At 44.8% G+C, this 25,279-nt stretch overlaps 1 protein-coding gene across 1 annotated transcript in view; it reads left to right on the forward strand.

The window, feature by feature from the left end:
• LOC126188056 (kalirin) overlaps positions 1 to 25,279 on the forward strand; it is a 2,181,516-nt gene that overhangs the window by 536,655 nt on the left and 1,619,582 nt on the right. The window contains exon 5 of the mRNA XM_049929493.1: positions 2,625 to 2,684. Within this exon, the coding sequence (XP_049785450.1) occupies positions 2,651 to 2,684 (34 nt within the window). The 5' untranslated portion in view covers positions 2,625 to 2,650. The remainder of the gene's footprint in view (positions 1 to 2,624; positions 2,685 to 25,279) is intronic.

Below are 25,279 nucleotides of genomic sequence, written 5' to 3' on the forward strand. Positions count from 1 at the left end.
AAGAGAGGGAGTGAGATCAGCATTTTCGATCGTACAATCCATTGCCAGTATAAATGTATAAAACAGATTGCTTCATATAGCCTCCTGCTATTCTCGACAGATCATAACTTCATTATTTTTATGGCAAAATTAAAAATACATTGATGATGATTCAAAATGCAACTCCCAGGCGGCAGTCAGACGGTGGCAGTCGGTGTTTAGGGAAGCCTGCTGACATTGCAAAGATGAAAAGACTCTAACTCTTCTACGGAGAGCGGCGAAAGAAGAGTCCTGAAAGTTGGTAACACTGTTTTCAGTTTTCAGCTGCTAAGCGAAATATGTTGCTGGCGCAGCCGAGGTCGTCTTTAGAGTTGCGATAACACTTGGCGTTTCCATACAGACATGGGTGCTCCACCTGGGGGACGGCGTGTGCATCCAACATTACACTACTGCGCTATTCGTCCACGAGACTCAGAGGGCCATAGACACGGGTTCCCATGTAGATGCCGTGTTTCTTGACTTCCGCAAGGCGTTCGATACAGTTCTCCACAATCATTTAATGAACAAAGTAAGAGCATGTGGACTATTAGACAATTGTGTGATTGGATTGAAGAGTTCCAAGATAACAGAACGCAGCATGTCATTCTCAATGGAGAGAAGTCTTCCGAAGGTGAGCCGCAGGGGAGTGTCGTAGGACCGTTGCTATTCACAATATACATAAATGACCTAGTGGATGACATCGGAAGTTCACTGAGGCTTTTTGCGGATAATGCTGTGGTATATCGAGAGGTTGTAACAAAGGAAATTTGCACTGAAATGCAGGAGGATCTGCAGCGAATTGACGCATGGTGCAGGGAATGGCAACTGAATCTCAATGTAGACAAGTGTAATGTGCTGCGAATACATAGAAAGAAAGATCCCTTATCATTTAGCTACAATATAGCAAGTCAGCAACTGGAAGCAATTAATTCCATAAATTATCTGGGAGTACGCGTTGGGAGTGATTTAAAATGGAATGATCGTCGGTAAAGCAGATGCCAGACTTAGATTCTTTGGAAGATCCCTAAGGAAATGCAATCAGAAAACAAAGGAAGTAGGTTACAGTACGCTTGTTCGCCCACTGCTTGAATACTGCTAAGCAGTGTGAGATCCTTACCAGATAGGGTTGATAGAAGATATAGAGAAGATCCAACGGAGAGCAGCGCGCTTCGTTACAGGATCATTTCGCAATCGCGAAAGCGTTACGGAGATGATAGATAAACTCCAGTGGAAGACTGTGCAGGAGAGATGCTCAGTAGCTCGGTACGGGCTTTTGTTGAAATTTCGAGAACATACCTTCACCGAGGAGTGAAGCAGTATATTGCTCCCTCCTACGTATATCTCGCGAAGAGACCATGAGGATAAAATCAGAGAGATTAGAGCCCACACAGAGGCATACCGACAATCCTTCTTTCCGCGAACAATACGAGACTGGAATAGAAGGGAGAACCGATAGATGTACTCAAGGTACCCTCCGCCACACACCGTAGGGTGGCTTGCGGAGTATGGATGTGGATGTAGATGTAGATGTTTTACAAAATCGATGCTTTCGGCTCATACTTGGGGCACTCATGTGGGCCGGGGTCCGTGACTTGCATCAGGAACTCGACATGACAATGCATCATTGCCACACACTTAAACTTTTGGACAAAGTGGACGCGATGAAGCCTTCGACAAGACACCTGGACTACAGGGGGTGGGGGGGGGGCAGTCACCCCTGCACACTGGCACCGCATCTGAGTACCTCGAGCCATCATAGAGGTGCCACAATTAAACGTGAAATAAAGTCAAATGAAATCAACACACACCTCACATTTCCTCAGCCCCCACCCCAGAACGGCTTAAGGAAAAGATGAATTAGCCCCTTAACTGTCGCCCAGAAAGTCCAGCTGCCAGGGTGTAGCGCACACACACACACACACACACACACACACACACACACACACACACACACACACACGCACAAAAACTCCTAAGCGTTGCCATACAGAGATCCACAAAAGCACGTTACGTGAATGGCTGTCGTAGTTGCGCAGTGCAGCCACGTCAAGACCACTTTAACTGTCAGGCTCTTCTTTCGCCGTACTGACTACAGTGGTGTCATTTGAGTGGATGTTTCCACGTGCAGCGTCGGTGACGCCATTCGAGTAGATTCACTTTGGTTGTTTGTTGACACCTGGCTTTAGTCGCGCGATGTATTCGGGGGGCCAGCGATTAAGCCGCGCGAGAGTCGCGCGTATCAACTTGAAAAGCGTCCTGCAGGTCCATGGTAGAAACAATTTAAATCTGAAACTGTGTATTGCCGATGATTATTTCCGTACCAGTATTTACCGCAAAACGTTGGCAGCTTATAACACTGCAGTGATGAAGCGAGATAGCCAGATAACAGATAAAGGCGCGCTTATCATTTATCGGGAATACCTGTCTGTGGGTGGCGCGTCACGCGTCGTTATTAGTTTGATGTTTGCTGCAAGCTGTGTACTGCTTCTTGTGTACGTGACAGGCAGTTGTTGCTATCATGTGTACGGCCACATATCTGTTGAGCCGCATAATGTTGACGGCTAATTTGTTGCCCTAACACTCTTCTTTTTATTTTCCGTCGCAAGGACCAGCCGCCACCTTGGGACAGCGGATGTCAAACGCAGCGACGTCCTTCGCTGAATCAGGTGAGCCCTGAATAGCGAAGCCCCCTTTCTGCTTTTGATTTCATTTCTAACTCTTTTCGCATTTTCGTAACTGATGCTTCCGCTGTTGTTATACTGCTTACGCACTGAACTTCCTCTCATAACTTCTCTATGATACCTTAATTTTATTACGGTCAAACTAAATAACAAAACTTCCGACGCATGTGTGCCGCCAGGCACATTATCTTGTACTGCTTGCTCTAATCATCATTTTTTAAAAGTATAAGCACTGTTTGTTTAATGTTGTGTGTGTCATAAATCATTTAACGTGCAAAATACAGTTTCCATTGTTCGATGTATTAAAAAAATGTCGCCTAAACAGGCAATGGATGTTCGGTGAGATCCGGACTCCGTCTTCGAAACTGACTAGTAGTGCTTATAATACAATGAGGTGGTGAAAATCATGGGACAGCGATATCCACGTATACAAATGGCGGTAGTATAATGTGGACGAGGTGTAAAAGGGCACTGCAGTAGGGCTGTCATTTGTAGTCAGGTGATTCACGTGGAAAGGTTTCCGGTGTAATTATTGCCCTGCGACGTGTATTAACAGATTTTGAACGCGGAATGGTAATTGGAGCTAGACCAATGGGATGTTCCATTTCCGAAATCGGTAGGGAATTCAGTATTCCGTGATCCACAGTGTCAAGAATGTGCCGAGAATATGAAATTTCAGGCATTACCTCCGCGGTCAAGGCAGTGGCGTTTGCGTAGAGTTGTCAGTGCTAAGAGCCAAGCAACACTGCGTGAAATAACCGCAGAAATCAGTGTGGGACGTACGACGAACGTATCCGTTAGGACAGGGCGGCGAAATTTGGCGCTAATGGGCTTTGGCAGCAGACGACCGCCACGAGTCCATCTGCTAACAGCAGAACATCGCCTGCAGCGTCTCTTCAGGGCTCTTAACCATATCGGTTGGACCCTAGACAACTGGAAAACACTGGCCTCGTTAGATGAGTCCCGATTTCAGCTGGTAGGAGCTGATGGTAGGGTTCGAGTGTGGCGCACACCCTCACAAAGCTATGGACTCAAGTTGTCAACAAGGCACTGTGCAAGCTGGTGGTAGCTCCATAATGGTGTGGGCTGTGTTCACATGGAATGGACTGGATCCTCCGGTCCAACTGCTTCTTGAAGGCCATTTTCAGGCATTCATGGACTTCGTGTTCCCAAACAGCGATGACATTTTTATGGATGACTCAATTGCTCGCGATTGGTTTGAAGAACATTCTGGACAATTCGAGCGAATGATTCGGTTACCCAAATCGCCCGACATGAATCCCATCGAACGTTTGAGGGACATAATCAAGAGGTCAATTCGTGCACAAAATTCTGCACCGGCAACACTTTCGCAGTTACGGACGGCTGTTGAGGCATTGCTCAGTTTTCCGGCAGGGGACTGCCAATGACTTGTTGAGTCTATGCCACGTCGAGTTACTGCACTACTCCGGGGAAGAGGAGGTCCAACACGATGTTAGGAGGTATCCCACAACTTTTGTCATCTCAGCGTAATACGTTATTAACCTTTACCTTCTTCGAGTCAGCGGTGTTAAATTAACGTTTCGATTGAATTCCTTAGCTTATTTAAACAGTGATTAATCAGAAAAAGACAATTTTTCGTAGTACCGATAGTGACTTCAAATAAATTTTTGTCCTAAATGATTCAGTAATATTGAGCCGAAAAAAAACCGGTATAGCAGTGGAGGAGATAACAGTTCCTCAGTTCTCTTATTCAGGCCATACCATCACGGTTCCTTACGTAATATTGCAAATAGTTCCCGTACTCATTCTCTTCTTCTGAAAGCATTTAAACATAGTTACTTGTTGGTTCAGCTCCTTCAATTTAATTCACAACTAGGGAAATTTTTCTAACCTTTGAGCTGCAAACACCACATTGTTTCCGTTGCTTTGAGGTACGTGCGACCAGACGGGTATTAGTTATGTGTCGACTACCACCAGCACTATTTCGCTTCTTTACCACTACATAATTTTGTCTATGATTGTGCTGTTTCGCTCCATTGACGCTGGTGGCCCACAGTGCACGAAGGGGAAGTATTCATGGGTAATTACAAGGTCTTCGCAACTGCATATTTTTGGAAAAGCATTTTCTGGCTCCAGGATGAACATGCAGGGGGAAAAATTACTCGTCTCCATGGTACCTAATGTCAATTTAGTCTCTTTTCTTTGTTTATGCTTGTGGGTGGCTTCGTGTTGCTGCACGACTGAAGACATCACCGCAGTTATTTCGGTCTCTCGGTTTACTTAAACTGAATATTCATAATAAGAAAGTTTCCCACGAGTATTAGGTCCGTAAGGATGACAGGAATTGTAAGTTTGTGTCTAGGTACACAAGAAAAGCATTTTTGGTATGAAAGATTAAGATCAGATTGAATATGAAATGACTTTGTCCGAGTTAACATAAGGTCATGCAAACGGGAACATATCTAACGTTATTTGTAGACAAAGTTATGTATATCTCAGGTACCCCATTGAAGGATGGTAAAATGCTTGTTTCATGGCTTGCGCATTACCTCTAATATGTTATGAACCTCCCAAAGTTTTGAGTTATCAGTCTTCTGACTAGTTTGATGCGACACACCACGAATTCCCCTCCTGTGTCAACCTTTACACCTCAGGGTAGCACTTGCAACCTACATCCTCAAGTGTTCGCTGGATGAATTGCAATCTCTGTGTTCCTCTACAGCTTTTATCCTTTACAGCCCCCTCCAGTGCAATAGGGGTTATTCCCTTACATCTTAACAGATGTTCTATCACCCTGTCCCTCCTTCTTGTTAGTGTTTTCATGTAATCCTTTCCTCGCCGATTCTTTCTAGAACCTCCTTATATCTTATCAGTCCACTTATAATTTTCAACATTATTCTGTAGCACCACATCTCAAATACTTCGATTCTCATCTGTTTGGTTTTCCCATAGTCTGTGTTTCACTACCATACAGTGCTGTGCTTCAAACTTAAATTCTCAGAAACATTTTCCTCAAACCAAGGGCTATGTTTGACACTAGTAGCATTCTCCTGGCCAGGAATGCCTTTTTTGCCAGAGCTGAACTGCTTTTTATGCCCTCCTTGCTCCGTCCGTCATAGATTATTTTGCTGCCGAGGTAGCAGAATTCCTTAACTTCGTGTACTAGGTAATCTTCAATTTTGATAAGTTTCTCGCTGTTCTCATTTCAGCTACATCTCATAACTTTCGTCTTTCTTCGATTTAGGAACTGAGAGTATTGACTATTTAAAAAGTATAAAACGATGATAGTTTTCAAAGCACGTGAACTTCAGCTGAAAACGTTCTGGCCCTCTTTGTGTTGATGTTGGCAGAAAGCCAAGATTCGTTAATGCCCCGTCCCCATCCCTCGAAAGAATGTGGACCGCGGTCGGCATGTTTCCAGTAACGGGGAGAACACGACTTCACTTAATATAGTAGGTCGTTAGCGGGGCAGCGACACTGCGCATGGTTGTTTCACTACAGAGGCGCTACATTGCGGTTTTGTTGTGTTGAATACTCTTATCAGTGCTCAACATAAAACTGAAAACCATTTACACGTTATTTGTAACATTAACAAGAATTAGATATTCGTTAACTTACAGATCAACTGGATGAACGGGGAATGTTGAAAATAACTGCCATTAAAGCAACGTTTGTTATCTGTTAAAGGGCGACAATCGCTGTTAATCAACCGTTAAATTTCGTATTAGGATTTAATGTCCTGTCGACAGTTCAACCTTCCCAGGTGTGACTGTGGCTCCTGTGGATGAGGAGGAGAAATAGTATTTCCTTACTGAAGGAACCACAAAGGTTTGTGCATAAAACGACTTGGTAAAGGCATGGAAAACATCTCGGGATGACATAACCGAAATGTAAACCTATTTTTGTTCGAATAGACATTTAGTATCTCTAATGATGCTTTAGTTCGTTCAGATTGATGGTAATTGTGCTTTCACTTTCTAGATAATAGCTGTTACGGCTTAAGATTGTGTCGTTGGTTTCTTCACTTTTGGCCGGCAAAGATGTTGGATTTCCTCTCCGTTAAACGGGACGGGCCATTCCCATATCCACGACTGTCATCCTGTCGACTGAGTCCTGCTGAACAGTACAGCATGCTTTAAAGAAACTGTCGCATACGAGTGGGGGGGGGGGGTGTCGAAAAGTGTCTAGCCTAACAAATAAACAATGACGGAAATTTCATAATACCAATTTATTTTACAGTATAAAACCCGTGTGCTCAAAAATGTTCAAATGTGTGTGAAATCTTATGGGACTTAACTGCTAAGGTCATCACTCCTTAGACTTACACACTACTTAACCTAAATTATCCTAAGGACAAACACACACATCCATGCCCGACGGAGGACTCGAACCTCCGCCGGGATCATCCGACCCGTGTGTACTAACACACTTGCAGTCACGTTCAGATAAACCATTGAGATAAAAGGTCTTCGATTTCGCGTCCAACCACGCGTTCACAGCATCAATCACTGCATCATCATTGTGAAATCGTCGTTCTTTGAGGTCTTTTTTTAGGTTCGGGAAAAGAAAAAAAGTCTGATGGAGACAAAAATAGAGAATATGGCGGATGACGTAGCAATTCTAACCCGCATCACGCAGAGTATCCAGTGTTGCGAGGGCTTTGTGCGCCGGTGCGTTGTCCCGATGCAAAAGAACTCCGCTCGCCAATTTCCCGCGCCTTTTTTTCTATGTCTCTTCTCTCAAACGGCGCCCAACGGTGCAGCAGTATGGTACATGGATAGTTAAGCCCTTTTTCAAGTAATCCAGCATAATTACCACTTCTGCATCCCAGAAGACCCATGCTATCACCTAATTGGCTCATTTTGCACCCAGAATTTTTTTGGGGTAGGGGATGAATGATGTTTCCATTGTTGTGGCCGATGTTTTGTCTCAGGATCAAATTTATGAACCCATGTTTCGTCCATTGTTACGTACCTTGCAAGAAAGCCGTCTTCATCCGCTTTAAATTGGCGGACGATTTCTTCACAAAACTGCACACGCTCCCGTCTCTCATCTGCATTCAAATCTTTCGGACCCACCGGGATGAAACTTTCCAGGCTCCCAAAATTTCCACAACAATGTCTTGAGCACGCCCATGGGAGATTCCACATGTGGCTTCAATGTGCTGCGACGTTGTTCGACGATCTTGCAAAATCCTATCGTGAATTGCAGTCACTGTTTCATCAGTGGCAACGGAGACAGGCCTTCCGCTCCTTGGCGTATCTTCCAGACTCGTTCTTCCACGTTTGATGTCGGACACGCAGTTTTTCACTGTTGCATAGGATCGAGCACTGTCCTTAAGTGTATTCCGCGTGTCCTCCGCAATTTCCTTGGGCGTTATTCCCTTCAAATGAAGACATTCAATCAGAGCTCGGTTCTTGATTCTCTCGATATTCGCCATGTTGCTTACACCACGGTGTACAAGGCATCCTAGAGGCGAAGGTGGAACCGTGAAATTTGACTTGCATACCCACAAGGGGTCACCAGAAAAGTAACTGGTAGAGTTTATGCGGGACATTACAGTAACTGTCTCGGGCGAGAAACTTTTCGACCACCCCTCGTATTTCTACAGATGGTGGTACTGATCAGAACAACAAGACAAGTCCATATAATTATACATTGCCGGAAAAAATTGCTACATGCTTTTAGAAGTTTCCGATTCATTCAAGATTTATTGCTGCAAAATGTATATGTACCTGAAATAATGACATTTACATATCAATAGCGCAAGCGGTTCTGACTTACCAGGTATCGACCTATGCTGAAACACCCGTATTAGTACGTGGTATAGCCTCCACGCCGACAATGCAGGCGCTGATTCTTGCATCCTGTTGCAAGTCCGGAGATAATGTTGGCCAGGGAAGTGGCTGCACAGAGCACGGTGAATTTCACGGGCAGTGTGTGGGCGAGCATTATCCTGTTGGAACACCACATCACCTTCCTGTCGCAAGAACGGCAAAAGAATGGGTCTAACAACATTCTGCACGTTCCGAGCGTTAATTAACGTCCCCTCCAGAAACACCAAAAATGAACGAGAGTTGTAGCTTATTGCTCTCCAGACCATAAGATCCGGGGCCAGTGTGTCTTGGACGAATGCACTCTACGAGACAGCGCTCACCAGCTCTGCATCATACGCGCGAATGATCATCACTTGTATGCAGGCAGAATCTGCTTTCATTGCTGAAGAATACGGCGCGCCATTCCATCTTCCAAGTGATTCTCTGACTGCTCCAGTCGAGCCCTGCACGTCGATGCTGTGGCGTGAGTGGAAGACGAGCTTAGAAACAGACTATAGGCAGTGCTGTATGTGCTTACGTCGCATGTTGACACATCGTTCAGCCCTTCTTCACAGTGAGTCATGCACCCTTCCAAATACACCTGGCTGAATTCGAATTAGATCACATGCATTGGTCATACGCTCCTGTAACGTATGCACATTATCGGTGGTTTAGGCGTACAGCAATGCTTTAAATGTCACCGTAGCCAGAAATCCGACCGAATCATTTCCGATGAACAGGGGGCCATCTACCGAGCCACTTCGTCTGATTCATCGCCCATAAAACGCTGCGGTGATGTAGTGTCGCACGATCCCAAGAAAGTGGGATTTTGCCCCATCATAGCTGTTTTTCTGCAAGGGTAACGTTCTCTAATGGCGCTTGTAGTTTATCGTGCAGAAATCTGTTTGATAATGCATACGGTCCTTTGCGTCTGTTATCGACAGTTCTTGCCCATACATTGATACTAAAGCGACCCTGCTGCCTCGGCCACATGATTGTTGGAAGATTTGCATCTGCCTACACGTGCATATTGGGTACTTTACTGTACCATCCCTTGTGAACCCTGCTTTATCTGTAAATAAAATACCGGCTGTGAAGTGCGGATCTTTAACAGCCCATATCCCAACAGGTATTGTTGTGCGGACATTTCATTATAGGAATTTTTCTTCCAGTTTTCATACACGCAGCTGCTGTAGGAATATGTGATACGCATTTTTAAAACACTCTGTCTACGCCTAGATCCAATTTTTTGGGACGTGTGAACCACAGTTCCGTCTGGGTTTTGGTTGTTCCTTCAATCACTTATTAGAGAACTTCTTAATGTGGGCTATTATGTGAGACTACTTTGTTGCTAATTATCTGCTTTAAGTATAGAATAAGTGTGATAATTATTCTCCAGCTCGTACACTGCAGCTCCAGTTCACGGATTTGTACGAATGGGTTTAATCTTTTCTTCATAGAAAGGTTATGGGTGATGGCGAATCTTACAGTATGTACTTACCTATTGTAATCAGTGCATTAGTAATTATTTGCTCCTTTATTTTTTCAGAGAACTTTAATGTTCTCGGGGTGATATTATGATGCATTTTTTCTCGTTACACTGTCTCTGTTTGTCGAGCGCGTTCACGCAGCGCACATTGGTACTAATACACAGCTGCTCCAGCAACACTTAGTACAAAGTCACCTGTGCTGCCAAAGTGGCGGCTTACTGGCAGGCGATTTCCCCAGAAACTTTTAACGCTCTGATTCCTCGAGACACCATCTACGACCTCTCGAAATCTGTCAGCATGTTTTTTGTACACACTCTACATAAATTGTTACTGTGAATTGGACATGAATTAAACCCTATTTTCATGGACTGTGCGGCTGGTCCCGGCGGAGGTTCGAGTCCTCCCTTGGGCATGGGTGTGTGTGTTTGTCCATAGGATAATTTAGGTTAAGTAGTGTGTAAGCTTAGGGACTGATTACCTTAGCAGTTAAGTCTCATAAGATTTCACACACATTTGAACATTTTGAAACCCTATTTACAAAAATCATTGCTGTAAACTAAAGGAACTAGTATTGAATTAGTTAAATGAAAATCTTCTGTTCAATCGGTACACGTAGGGATTGTAATGTGCGCAAAATTTGTAGCAGATATATCTTCCTACCCACTGAAAATGGGCACATGTGTCTACAGGATACCCCACGGGAAATAGTACATTTTCCTTTGGCCACCCAGCTAATATGTAGATGACCTCGCGCCATTGGTGCATATAATCAGCCCCTCATAGTGCGCCATTCAGTTCGGTATGGGACGTTGGCCAATGCCGTTGAGTATTGAGGCAGAGGTGTTCTGTCGTGTGCAGAGCGTTGCGGTTGTCCAAAGCGCAATGCACAAGTGGAAGAGACCTCCGTTTACGGGTTCCAGGCAGAAGGACAATATACAGGTGGAGAAATCAATGACCTAATACGGGTTCTGTAATTATAGTGAAGTGTTATGGACGTCAAATGATAGTTTGAATGCCGATGCCGGAAAATATCCGATCAGATCACGCAGCGCTGCTGCGAAGCCCACACTGATGCGTCCGTCGCCATTCCAGAATATTTCAGTCCCCTGGCACGCCTTTCCAGAGCATTGTGAAGCAAGTTTTAAATTTTCATCCTTACAAGATGGAAGTGGTTCGACAGTTACGGCCGGAAGATAAACGAGAGTAGGCGCAATTTTTGCGCAACATTACTGGACAAAATTGATTAGAATGACGCGTTTCTGATTAATCTTGTGATGGTTGATGAGGAAAATTTCATCCTGATAGGTTTGTCAATAAAAAAGCTTATTCGGACACAAACCCACATCACACTCAAGAAAAGGGTCTGGTGTCAGGGTAGGCCGAGGTTCGTCTTCTGGTTTGCTGTTGGCTAGCCTATTGTAATTAATGGAGCATTTTTAATAATAATAATAATAATAATTATTATTATTATTATTATTGTTGTTGTTATTTGCAAGACAACGGCCCACCAGTGAGTGTCAGTTCCAGCCGTTATGCGGCCATGAGTAACATGGGGGCTACAGCCAAAAATGGTTCAAATGGCTCTAAGAACTATGGGACTTAACATCTGTGGTCATCAGTCCCCTAGACATAGAACTAATTAAATCTAACTAACCTAGGGACATCACACACATCCATGCCGAGGCAGGATTCGAACCTGCGACCGTAGCAGCAGCGCGGTTCCGTACGGGCTACAGCCCATATGGGCCGTAATTCAGTGATTACACTGTGGCCCCACTTTCCACATAGAATATTTTCACGATTCGGTGATGTTCCATGAACGGGAAGATCACCTGAATTTTCAATCTCTGGTTTTTTCTTTCCTGTGGGGCAACAGCAAAGTTCTTTTACGTCGACTCCACAAGGCAGATGAGTTGAAAGCCGTAATCCGGAAAGTAATGAAGACAATTTTTCAAGAAATGCATAACAACGTAATGAATAACTTTTGCGAACATCTTCAGCAATACATCAGCAATGATGAAAGTCGTTTCTGTGATGTAGCTTTTAAGAAATAAACTTGTGCTTGGCTCTTCAGTAACAGCAATGCGTGCACAACAATACCTTTAAATTATATTGCTTCACACATACGCTGAAATAACCAAATGCAAATGTACAGGGCTACTATAAATGATTCACTCGTTTTCAGATATCTATATTTTCCCAAATGTTACATGTACAAATATGATTTATACGTGAATTGAACCGTAAACTCATCAAGTTCGCATTTTGTACTTTTTTTTTTTTTTTTTTTTTTTTTTTTTTTTTTTTTTTTTTTTTTTTTAAGTGCCACACCGATCATGCGACTCGTTCCATACCTTGCATAACAACATCCTGTCATTGGTCATCACAGGAGCATTGATGCGTTCCCTGAGGTGTTCCAGCATTATTGGCATTGGGGGCACGTAAACACGATCCTTGCTGTAGTCCCAAAATGTAAAAGTCATAAGGCGATAGTTTGGGAGACTTGGGAGGGGGACAAGGAAAGAGAACCACATCATCTTCAACACCACGCCTAGATTGGGTTGCCGAAGTCCGTTGTTTAGGTAGCGACGAACTTCTATGTTCCACGAGGTGGGAGCGGGGTTCCGCGTCTTGTTGCCAGTTGAAATTCTCGGAATCAGCAGTCATTTGTGGAAACAACCACAACAGTAACAAACCCTTCCAGGCAAATGCCGGGATGGTTCCTTTGAAAGGGCACGGCCGACTTCCTTCCCCGTCCTTCCCTAAAACCGATGAGACCGATGACCTCGCAGTTTAGTCTCTTTCCCCAAAACAACCCACAGTAACAAACCCAGGTAAGAAGTACCCGGAACAATCTTCTCACATCTTCGTCTGTGAAGCAGCACAGAAAACACTGACCTTCTGGGAATCTCATTCATGCGCCACAATGTGATAAGGCTTTTCAGTGCCCCCCCCCCCCCCCCCCACACACACACACAGACGCACTCACATCGTGCCGATAAATCTTTCCCCGTAGACGGAAGGTTGCTTCGTCGCTAAATATCTGCTTGGAGGCGAAATGTTCATCCACAAACGCTTTCTGCATTGTGATACAAAATTGACGGTGACCATAACCTTCCGGTTTTAATTCTTTCACGAGATGCAGACGGTGCGGTCTGCAATGTAATCGGCGTCGCAAAATCTGCTACACTGTTCACTGTGATATTCCTGTTACGTGGCTCGTGCGGGACCGTTGATTTTTTGGACTACGTACGAGACTTTCCCTCAAGTTCTCCACTGTTGCATCCGGCACACTTGGTCGATCGGTACTTTTCTGTTTATGGAGAAGACTGCGGAGAAGCAGTGCCCCTAAATTGTCGGTCAAAGCACAATGTTACTTTGTTTACAGGATGGCTCTTTTCCATAATTCCTTCTGAACGCACTGTGCACTGTTGTCACAGGTAATAAAATTGCGTATTCCAAGACACAAAATGTTTTTTCTTGCTTTGTCGTCGGTTTATCAAGGCACTGCACTTGTAGCGCCAATTGGTGGGCACAGTGAAAACTCGATGAGTCTACGGTTCTGTTCATGCGTAAGTCATTTTTATACACATAATACTTCGGAAAATATATAACTTCGACAACGAATGAATCATTTAGACGAGCTCTGAACTGTTATTCGCGAGCCACTCTCTATGAGGTTTTTCATGCGAAACAGTCCATGCATCTGCCTGCTGGGGTACTCGTGAAACATCCTTTGCTCAGATTGCAAACACTGTCCCTGAACTGTTTGCACATGGTCGCAGCTCCCTGGTGGCCAGACGTACAAGTGCGTGCGTAACTCCTCTCACTGAGTCTCCCAGCGCAGCGTACATTTTCGGCTTGAACTCCGCTAGGCGGTGGGTGAGTTGTAATTAGAGCTCCGGAAGGACTCCATTACGCAGGCGGCCACTTCTCGGGCGCCGGCGTCGCGCAGGACGCAAATTAAGTGAAGCTGCGACCAGCGGGGTCCTCGCTGATTCCCGTGCTACTAGCGGGCGCATGCCCAGTCCGAACCTGCCTGCTCACCGCTGATGCAGCCAGCCTCGTAGCCTCTCTACGACCTCTCTTCACCCTTGCGTATCATGGTCACAACCTCCTGCCCTCCTTGTTTCTTTCAAAAGGGTTAAGTTTGGGTTGTTAGCACTTCTTCTTTAGTCATGTTCTTACACATAGCGCGACGGACGTATATCAGGCGATCGAAGATATCTTCCGCCTGCGTTGCTGAATAGTCATACTAGATGGTGCCATACAGAGAACCCAGGTTCGACTCCCGGAACTGTTAAGGATTTTTCCTTGGTAGGAGGAAGCATAAGAGATGCATTTAGCCTCTCGAGGCTAATTGATGAGCTGCTTGACTAATAGCGGCTCCACGGTCTGAAAATGTTGTGAACGATTTTGTACATAATGGTAAAGAGAGGTGGGCTACAGAGTGATGTGGCAACTGTCGTCGAAGGAAAGCTGAACAGGAGCAGAAATGCTTAACGAACAAGTTAACAGAGCAAACAGAACATTTGCTTAACTTGTATTCCTCCAAATTTATGAAGACTCATTACAAATAATACAGCAAGAAACGGTGTCCAGGAATCTCCAAATCAGCAAGAAAATATTTCGCTGTTCTAAGCACGAACTACGGTGTTGGAACTGCGACAAGACGGCGTCTGCATAGCGTCACGTGGCGAAGTGGCTCCGAGTGCAAGTGTGTTGAGTGTCTGCCGCTGGCCGTGCTGCATCGCAGCAGCAGAGGGCGCTCGTGGTACGGAGCCGCTGGAGGCGCGGCTCAGCGGGCGCGAACCATTGGATCCTCCAGATCCTGCACGACCGCTATCGATGTCAGACGGAAATTAACAATTCCGTTACCAACTGTGGGACGCCCGTGGGGTACTATCGATATGTAACACCACAGGAAACCCTGCAAAATGGCTGTAAAAGCGATAGAAAGTGTAGTTCATTTGCAAAGGACACTGCAATATAGGACGTTAGTGCGACCTATTCTTGAGTAGTGCTCGAGTGTTTGGGATCCACGCCACGTCAGAGTAAAGGAAGACATAGAAACTATTGAGAGGCAGACTGCTAGATTTGTTGCTGATAGGTTCGAACAACAAGTAAGTGTTACGGGGATGCGTCGGAAACTGAAATGGGAATCCCTGGAGAGAAAATGACGTTCTTTTCGAGGAACACTATTGAGAAAATTTAGAGAACCGGCATTTGAAGCTGACTCTACAACGAGCGTACTGCCGCCAACATATGTTTCGCGTTTAAGGACCACGAAGATAACATACTAGAAATTAGTACCTAAACGGAAGCATATAGGCAGTTGACTTTTCCTTAATCTATTTTCAAGTGGAACAGGAAAAGAAATAACTGGTGGTATTACAAGGTACCCTCCGACACACATCGTACGGTGACTTGTGGAGTATGGATGTGGATGTAGACACCTACATTGGCAGGATATTAAACTCTAATTTTCCTTTTAACCATATGTCAGTGTTGTTTTGTGCTGTTATATTTTATAGGGGCACAGTTCCCCCAAACAGATGCAGCTATCAGCAATAATTAACAATACTGGAATGCGTAAGACCATGGAGAGCACAATATTACGAGGGGACTGCAAAAAGTACACGTGCAGATCCACGCTAAGCCCATTTCTTAAGAAAAATGATGCACTGTCAGAAGAGTACATATTGGGGATTTCCTACAAAGACAGTTCTGCTGCGGCATGGCTAACAGGTACACCACAATCTGCGGGTGAAATGGCGCGGCAACTGGGAACGTACTCGCAAAATATGGGCCAGTACGCTTCTTGTGTGCAAAAGTGTAAATTGCGCAAAGATTTACCTTGAAATTCTGGTGGTGTATACGCCAGGTGTAATGTCGCGTTCAGTCGTAGTGAAATGGTGCCCACTATTTGAGCAAGGCCTCACAAGCGTGGGCCATTTAATCGTGAAGGAAGACCAATGACGTAAATCACAGGGGACAGTGTCCAGGTAATTGGGGAAGAACATCTGGGGTGTGAGGGGGGGGGGGGCGATTTTTCAGCGATGGGAATGTTGACACATTGGTTCTCGCACGGCTTCGCGACCAGGGTGCGGTTTTCTGTCGGCGAGGAACTGAACGATTGGTAGAACGGTCCGACCATTGTTTAAAGAGTCTTAGTGACTATGTTGAAAAATAGTTTTACGTATCTGTGTCAGTTTCAGATGTAGTGCAACACTGAATAAACTTACCTATGTCCAAGTAATTTTAAAGCGATAAAAATAACAGGTGAGTAGAGTTCAAATTACAAGGTAGGGAAGCTGTCTTCTATAGTTAACTGACAACTTGCGATTTGTAAAAGACAAATGCTACGTAACTGTCAAATGACAGAAAACACCAAATTACAGTGTAGCGGTAAACATATGAACAACATACCATAATCTCGCAAGACGCAGGTAATGAAGGAGGACTGTGGCTAGTTTTATTAGTAATAATTGCATCCAATGCCCATTATTTGCAATTGTTCATGATATATTATAATGAGAAAAGTATATGCAATGGTAACGAGAATTGTCAGCTGTCCCATGGCTGTGAATATATCAACCAAACAGTACGTTGTTTTTTTACATTAAAAATTGCTTAATAAACTCACTTGGCTTTCCATAATAATGTGTAACTCACTCTCTGCAGCCCCGTCATACTAATCGTGTATAGTCTTGCTTTCTTATGGTGTACTTCAAGTCGATGGATGGAGTATTAAATGTAGAGTAATTAACAGATAAGTGGGGAGGAAGCTAAAGAAAGACCTTACTAAAGGAAGATGTAGACAAGTTGCTCCCTTACTGAGGCATCCAGCAGTAACATAGCTTTTCTGGAGTTAGCAGACGTGGGCTAATATTTGAGGGATATACGACGATTGGAATGTGAGTACTATTTTGGAGGCTCTTGGATTGGCACAAACCAGTTGAAAGAGTGAAGACTGTCTAATGGAACACACACTCTTTGATAGACATTAGCGCAGCTAAAGAGAAAGGCAGTCATTATTTCGGACAAAATCTCTCGCGACCGTGTACTATATTTCTAGGGGGTAGAGAGCGCAAAAGAGCAAATCGGAGAGTTTAAAGCAGTGCTACCAATTACGTCTGAGAGAATGCAGACGGGTACGAGGTTCAAAGGACGGAGGACGGCGCAGTAGGAGAGTGCTCAACCGCGAAATCGCCGCAGCGTTTTTCGAATTCTTATGAAGCTGACGGGCTTACCAGACACAGCTGAAAACGAAATGTGCTTTAGAAAAAAAGCGCGCGCTCGGGGCTAGGTGTTGAGAGGGACAGCGGGAGGGCGAAAGTTGTGGCGCTGCCGGCCGCTGCCGACACCCATTAGCCGTTCGCCACCGCGTCCGTCGTTTGGGGGCCCTTGTCCGCCCAATTATTGACAAACTGTGTTCACGAGGCCTCTTCAGTTAATTAGCCGGCTTCATTGACGGCGTCTGCGCGTTCCGCCGCCGCTGCCGACAGCTCTTCAAAACGAAAGCTTACGGCCTCTGCTGACTGACTAGCTCGTGTCTTGCTGGCCTGCTGGTCGTGACACGTGAAGCGAAAACAGTGCTACAACTCTCGCAGGCATAGCGCGGTATGTTCACTGTAGAGGAAGACTGCGCGCTATTTATGCCCTCGCAGCAGAAACATAAAATGGGAGGATGACGCGAGGCGAAAAATATGTGTAACCTTTACCAAAGTAACATCAGCGTGTAATTAGAGAATCGTTACTCAGTGCGCATTTTGAAAATATTCACAAATAAAGGGAGAGGGAACGTCGAAATACACGAGGGGCGTTCAATAAGTAATGCAATACATTCTTCTTTTTCTGAAAGCAGATTGGTTTTATTCACGATTACAATACAACATATTATTCGCCACTCTTTTGGCTACAAAATTCTATTTTTCAAGATAATCTCCGTTCAGTGCGACGGCCTTACGCCACCTTGCGGGGACGGCCTGTATGCCCGCATGGTACCACTTTACTAGTCGACGTCGGAGCCAACGTCTTGCTGGGTGAATATTCTCCCAATCATCATATACTGCTCCCTTCATTTGTCCAAACAGACGGAAGTTGGAGTGTGCGAGACCCGGACTGTAGGGTGGATGAGAAAGAACAGTCCAATGAAGTTTTGTGAGCACTACCGACAGAGACGCCCAGTTGAGCAGCGAGGTGTTGCTGATTGGTCATCACGTCGAGTGAGCGTGTCCAGACCTTCCAACGGTGCTGGAGGCACAGCTGTGTACGGCCGGCCGACACGCGGGATAATCGGACAGATTTGTGCGACGTTGTTTCGATATTGACACACGCCTCGCCCAACGACTCATCGTGCTTTTGTTCACTGACAGGTCTCCCTAGACATTCTGCAAGCGCCTATGAATATCTGCGATGCTCTGGTTTCCCGCCAAAAGGAACTGCTTGGAACACTCCTCCGATGCAGACGCCAATGTGATGGCTGAGCGTGACGTTCCCGCATATCGGAACTCATGAAGCTTTACGTACCAAAGAGGGAATATTCCACGATAACTCACAACAAATTCCGCATTTTTTCAACGGAAATTGCCCACGAAAAAAAGGTGTTGCGATTACTTACCGAACACCCCTCGTATGTTAAGGAAGCAAGAAGCAGATATTCTAAATTGTTTCGTGAGCATTGAGATGATAATGGACGTACCACTGACTCCAGCAGCCTTATTGACAGGACTTAGCAACGCTCTTATCGAGCGAGCTATCCAGGCACCACACCACTGTAATCAATGGAGGAGGTAAATTACTAAATTCGATGTCTATTCTAAATTCTAAGGTGTTTGTAGTGATAAGAAGCCGAACTGGAACTCACATGTTACATATCTTAAATGTGTAAGGACTGCAGCCTTTTAGTGCTCTGAACAAACCGTGCCGTACTGATATGTTTTTACTAAAGGGAATAGCGTTTGCAGAACCCATAAATACTTTACAAAAATTGTCGCGCAACATTCAAAGTCGATTTTCATTAACTTTGGATTATATTCGTAAATTACGTCGTACAGTTTAGCGTTGACTGCGAACCACAGTGCAGAGTGCTCCGTTGAGTATTTCTCTGCCGTTCCACTCTCTAACTGCGCATGCGAAAAATGAACTTTTCAGTCCTCATGTACGAGCTCTGATTTGTCTTTTTTTATCATAATCATCATTTCTCCGTGTGTAGGTTGGCGACCAGAAAGAAACTAAGACAAAAAAACGCAATATAAAATCGCAATAGAGAAAGCATTAATTTTTGTCTGGTTACTTCCTCTACTGCTCGAATATTGTTTTTATACTATCATATATAAAACAAAATAATTAACAAGTGATGATACGACGAAAATGCCGGACTTAGGTTGGAGGTATCGAGAAAAATGTTTGTTTTGCAAAAAGACACGGTCCATCTTTCTGTTGCTAATTCTAGTAAATCGTGGTTCTTGAAAGTTAAATCGGCTCTGTCTTTAGAGACGCAGCACTTCCTTTTTGAATGAAGCAGGAAGTGGGCGCATCCATTCATAAATTCACGTGACATGATTCCGGGGGACAACGGAAAATTGAAATTAGAATGGGCGTATGAACCTATACCCTTCCGCACAGGAGCGCAATGCTTTAGTCACCTAGCCACTTCAGCAGGTCTACTACAACGGGCAGGGTCCAGCAGGAGCCGAGGGTGTTTGTTTCAAAAAGATAATTGGCTCTGTGTAATTCATTATAGACGGATGTACGCGTGGCCTTACTTGAACCTTTGAACTGAAGTACAACAACCGAGTGTAGAAAGACTTGACAGTTTAGCGTTGACTGCGAACCACTGTGCAGCTTTGCTTTTTTACGCTAACAATATATTGCCAGAGGTGAAAGAAGCGGCAAGTGACGGAAAGAATCCTGGAGTCCAGTTAGTATAGAGCCCCAGTTTTTGCATATTCACTCTGACACCCACCGAACCACCACAAACAACGCACCACTTACATGTCGTCACTTTAACCAGAAACGTCTTGTAAGTTTTCTTTCCCATTATTGTTTGTAAACCAGTTATGCTCCTTCCACATTCTCACGGTTTAATACTCAAGTGCATCATACGGTAATTAATATTTATTTGAAAATAACAGTAATTTTTGTGGCCAAGTTTCATAAACAAATGGTTCAAACGGCTCTGAGCACTATGGGACTTAACTACTGAGGTCATCAGTCTCCTAGAACTTAGAACTACTTAAACCTAACTAACCTAAGGATATCACACACAGCCATGCCCAAGGCAGGATTCGAACCTGCGACCGTAGTGGTCACGCGGTTCCAGACTGTAGCGCCTAGAACCGCTCGGCCACCCCGGCTGGCAGTTTCATAAACACTTTCTGCTTCTCGCTGATAATGTTCTCGAGATAAAACATTAAAACTTTATTACATCACCAAATTATAGCAATCCCCATTCCATGACGAGTTGAATCGCTTACAACTACGCCACGTTCTAGATACTAAATTCTTTGTTGTTGCCGCGTGACGAAATGTAAGACAATCCAGTATTCTTTAACGTTGTATGAAGAATTATTAACAATATGTACGGTGCAGGATATGAAATAAAATGAATATAAGCTTCTCCATTACAAACGGAACTCAATTTCTCATGGGGTCTACCAAAAATAAAAAACACCGTGTTTTATGAAACGGATGCATGGAAAATGGTGTAAGTACTGTTTCCAAATAAATTACCACCGAGAGTTGCTTCACTAATGAGCAGCGAAATAACAGAGTGGTTTTTATTTCATCACTGGATAGAAAAACTGTATTTCATTTTTCCTCGTAATGAAGTGCTAACATAGAACGGCAGCTCGCAACGTCAGCAGGACCTTGCCGAACACGAGAAATTCACTGGAAATGGCAAAACAGCATCGATAAAGGTTTCTGTAGCAACCGGCTCCTTCTACAAACGTTTCTGTACAATGAAAAGCACATCGGTATTTGTTTTTTGTTTCTTATTATTCCCAAATAAATTCACTATCGCAGTACGTACAAGATCGTTTCAAGGGACGTAAGTTAGAATGAAACTCGATTCAACAAGTCAAGGCAAACTTTAGTTGGTGGCTGTGGCAAAGGTTATTGTTAGCTTTCTGGGCAACTAATCTAACTCGTGTCGCGTTAATAACTAATTATTTGGAAAACCGTTTGCAGCAATTGTTATTCGATAATAATTGGAAGTTGTAACAATATTGATCAACACAACAAATAACATTTCATGAAACATACTTATTAGGCCATAAATGTGAAAAAGCATTGTAAAAGAGGATGTATTTCTCAATGAACCAAGCACTCAAGAATAATACATTTTACATTTTATGGTAAAAACTTACGGAGCAGCAGTATTGAGAATCACTACGCAGGTTGTTCGCGGCAATTTCCCATCAGAAAGGTTAAGCCCATTTTATCCATGACAGAATCGTAATCCTTGTAGCTTCATTGGTATCTGTTAGTGTATCAGTGAAGTCAGACGCTTGTCTTACGTCTTGCAGGCATATACTATTAGCTCCTCAGAGCATTTATATAGTGTTTTGTTAAATTTTGATTCGCCACATTGAAATGATAAGGTGGCTATTTGAAATTACGTAAATTACATTCCGATCCCAGCGTAACCGTGCTGCATCACTGTTCAGTTTAAAGGCACCGTCAAATAAACGTAACTGAAGTCCTTAAACCCTCTTCAGGTCTGATTTGCCGTGCTGTACATATCACGGGGAGAAAACAGCCATAAGTATATGAGCAAAGGTAAACTTTATTCCATGCCATTTATATCAAAAACCATAATCAGCTGTAGCATTTGAAGCTGCTCCAAACCGATCGTGTCAAGTTTATTCTCGTTGTCAGAAGGGAAGGTATGAGCCCAATGTCTCGTCCTTTATATACGTAAAGTTGATTATTTTGTATTAAGCACTGCGTCCTCTTAGGTAGATTCTCACTGTGGAGGAACAGCGATTCTTTAATGGAAATCCCAGGCGATTGTTGGGTAGTAGTCCATGCAGCGAGTACGCATAACGGCACAACTCGCGGCACCTAAAAAAGACGGCTGGATCGGTCGTTGAAATATTGTACATAAAACAGAAACAACAACTTGGCAGAAGACACGAAAGCATATCATTAATGGTTATGATTTCTGAGGTTTTACAAGTGCAGGTGATAAAATATTAATTTTCGGGTGTCTGGCTGGATAAACAATTTCGTTTTTTATACATTTTGGGATTATTTTTTAGCAATTTGGCCATTTGGCCCCACTGTATACAACTGCGTCGTCTGCGAACAACCAAACATCATATATCAACTCATTTGTCGACGTGTTGTCGGCGTGCAACCAGTCAGGCCTGATAAGGCCCCACATATACGCAGAAAACAGCCAACAAGGTGGCTGGGGCATCTCTCCAAGTTCCTAACTCAAATTACAGGAACTCAATATGGGCACTGTTTGTGATGTCGCGAAAGTTAATAAGGGTAGAAGAGGATGTGCTTGCAGTTCATTGAACGAGTAACGATAACAGCCCGCTATGGAAATCTGTACATAGGGTTGGCCACTTGCAGGCGCGACCTAATTCAATGCGATAATATGGAGCGAATGATTTGCCTACATGTTCTTATACACCTGTCCCCTAGTTCCGAAATTTAAAAAATGTGTTTTTTGTTAACAAGAGTTCTACCAGCTATAAACTCAGTGCTGTTTTTGTGTACTTGTATTATCACAAGTCTTAGTTCCTCAGTATTAATGGCACTTGGACAAAAATTTTATTCCTGATATTTTGTCAAAAACAACAATTTTTAGTCCATGACTGTGTAAAAAATATAAGTTCCTTCTTCCACAGAAGAAAAGAGCAACCGATCACTGTTAATAATGCTGTTTATTTACACAAAAACCAATGCTATTGGCTTCAAACTGAGAAGTTCATCTTCAGATGGCCACACACATTTATATTATGTTTGGTGTTGGTTACATTAGTCGTTGGAAAAAGACAGCCAACATCTATTGTAAACAACAGCAAAAATATACATATGTAAAAGTGTGTGTGTGTGTGTGTGTGAGAGAGAGAGAGAGAGAGAGAGAGAGAGAGAGAGAGAGAGAGAGAGAGAGAGGGAGAGAGAGTGCATGCTCTGCATCTTCTCCTAAAGCACTGGATTAGTTTCAACCCAATTTGGTACACATACTACTTACTGTCTGGGAGGAAAGATTGTGGGTGTAAGAACCACCCAGCTCCTGTAGGAATGAGGGTGGGCATGAAAAGGATTGGTAACTCCTGACATGTAGGCTGGCATGCACAACAGGTGTGTTGTGCTGGTTGCATCGAATGCATTTCTGGAGCTGTATGTGCAGTTAGGCATGAGTGTAGAGATTGGTGCAGGAGTTGGATTGTGAGAGGGGAAAAGATGAGGTGGACAGAGAAAGGGGAGAGGATAAAATGGACAGAGAGACATGGGGAGGATGATATGGACAGATACAGAGGAGATAGTAGGAGGTGGAAAAAGGTGAGTGGATGGGGGAATGGACAGAGAGATAGGGGAAGAAGGAGATGGAAAGAGGGAAGGAGGAGAGGAGATGAGAGCACTATATTTGTCATACACATGCATGGGCATAGCTGCAGGTAAAAAGAAAGTCTAATAGTAAAGTTAATAGGTGTCTGAAGACGAACCTATCGGTTCTAAACGGCTAACATAGGTATTTGTGTAAATAAATATCGGTATTAACACTAGTTATTGATGTTATTTCTTTACAAGAATCATCATCTAAAAATTTCTTAGTGGCACTTAGAACCTGTCAGTTTTCTGGTGTGGGACTCTGATTTGCGTCATTATTTTTTTGCACTGATGAAATGGGCAGCATAGGAGTATCAAAATAACCCAGTTTTTTGGGTACAGATCAGTTACGTACAAACAGAGATACATTGTTTTTTCATTCTCTCGACACACGTTTCAACTTAAAAAGTTTTCGATTTACACTCTTTATGTAATAACAATCAGTACGGGAATTGCTATCAGTTTTGAAGTGTTGCAGGTTAGTGAACACAAGTAAACTGCAAATAATAGTTCTGTCACACTTTCTTGACTTACTGAAATACTGATTATGACTCTCCAGTGTTTGGACAGTCAACGAATGGTGTTGACAGTTCGCTAGCCTGAAGGAACGTAATAGTAGGCGTGCTCGTATGTGACTTGTCACACTGCTGACGTTTGAACAGAAAAAACGGTGGTAAAGCGTCTGCGGAAGGCAGTCGAAAGAGCTCTCACTTTCGCTGCACTGCTTCCCGTCGCCGAGCGAAACAATTAGCTCCGGCACCGACAGGAGTCACTTTCATCGCGGGACGAGATCTCGTTTGGGGCTCGGAGTGTGCGGCTTTAAGGCACGCCACGCCACGCTACGCTACGAAGGGAGTGAGGGCGCGGCGGCGGCTAAATTTACTTTGAACACGCCGGGCGGTCGGGCAGTGCGTCTGCGCAGAGCGCCGGCTGGACCGACGCGCGTCCACGGCGGCGCGCTGCCTCGTGGCGCTCGGCGCTAGTCGTCACGCGGACGCCACGCCGACGTCCGCCCCCGGGACGCTGGGCATACCGGCGCGCGCCTGCGGGTCTCGACAAGCTCGCGGCGAGCAGCGCCTTGGCGATCGCTCCGCTTCTGACAGCTGTGCTAGCGGATAGGTGTGAACGTAGGTACTCTCTTCCGACCTGCGAGTATCGCGGGCGGCGCGTATCGATCACGAGAGTGGCACGTGCGCCGCGGAAGCGCCGGCCGGTGATTTGCGAGCGCACGTGACTGGGCGCGACGTGACAACAGGTGTTGGCGGCCGGCGCGGACGTCCAAGACGGGCCGCAGTGCCGCAGGCCGACGCCGCCCCGCCGGCGACCGTCCGACGGCGACGCCGACGCCGCCAGCGGCCGCGTGCCAGCGAGAGGAAATCAATACCGCCGGCAGCCAGCAGCCGCCAGCCGGCCCCACAAAGTCGCTTCTTCCCCCTGCGCCTGCGGCACACCTCTACGCGGCCTTCCGCGTTCGCCCGGTACGCCGCCGTGTGGCGTTCTCCGTGCGCCGCCCCGTTCCGCCGTCGCGTCCACCGGCTGCCGTGCGTTAATGGGACGTAATTGGAGCGCCAGTTAACGCTGACGCCGGGAACGAGACGGCCGACGCGCTAAGAAAAAACCGGACTAGACTACGCGTTGCTGCCGTGTCTCGGTAGTGATGACGTCAGCTCCCTCCATAAGTGGATATCAAGCTCGTGGCTCCTTCACATCGCCTGCA

Source organism: Schistocerca cancellata, chromosome 5 (assembly GCF_023864275.1).
Source record: "Schistocerca cancellata isolate TAMUIC-IGC-003103 chromosome 5, iqSchCanc2.1, whole genome shotgun sequence".
NCBI classification, from domain to species: Eukaryota; Metazoa; Arthropoda; class Insecta; order Orthoptera; family Acrididae; genus Schistocerca; species Schistocerca cancellata.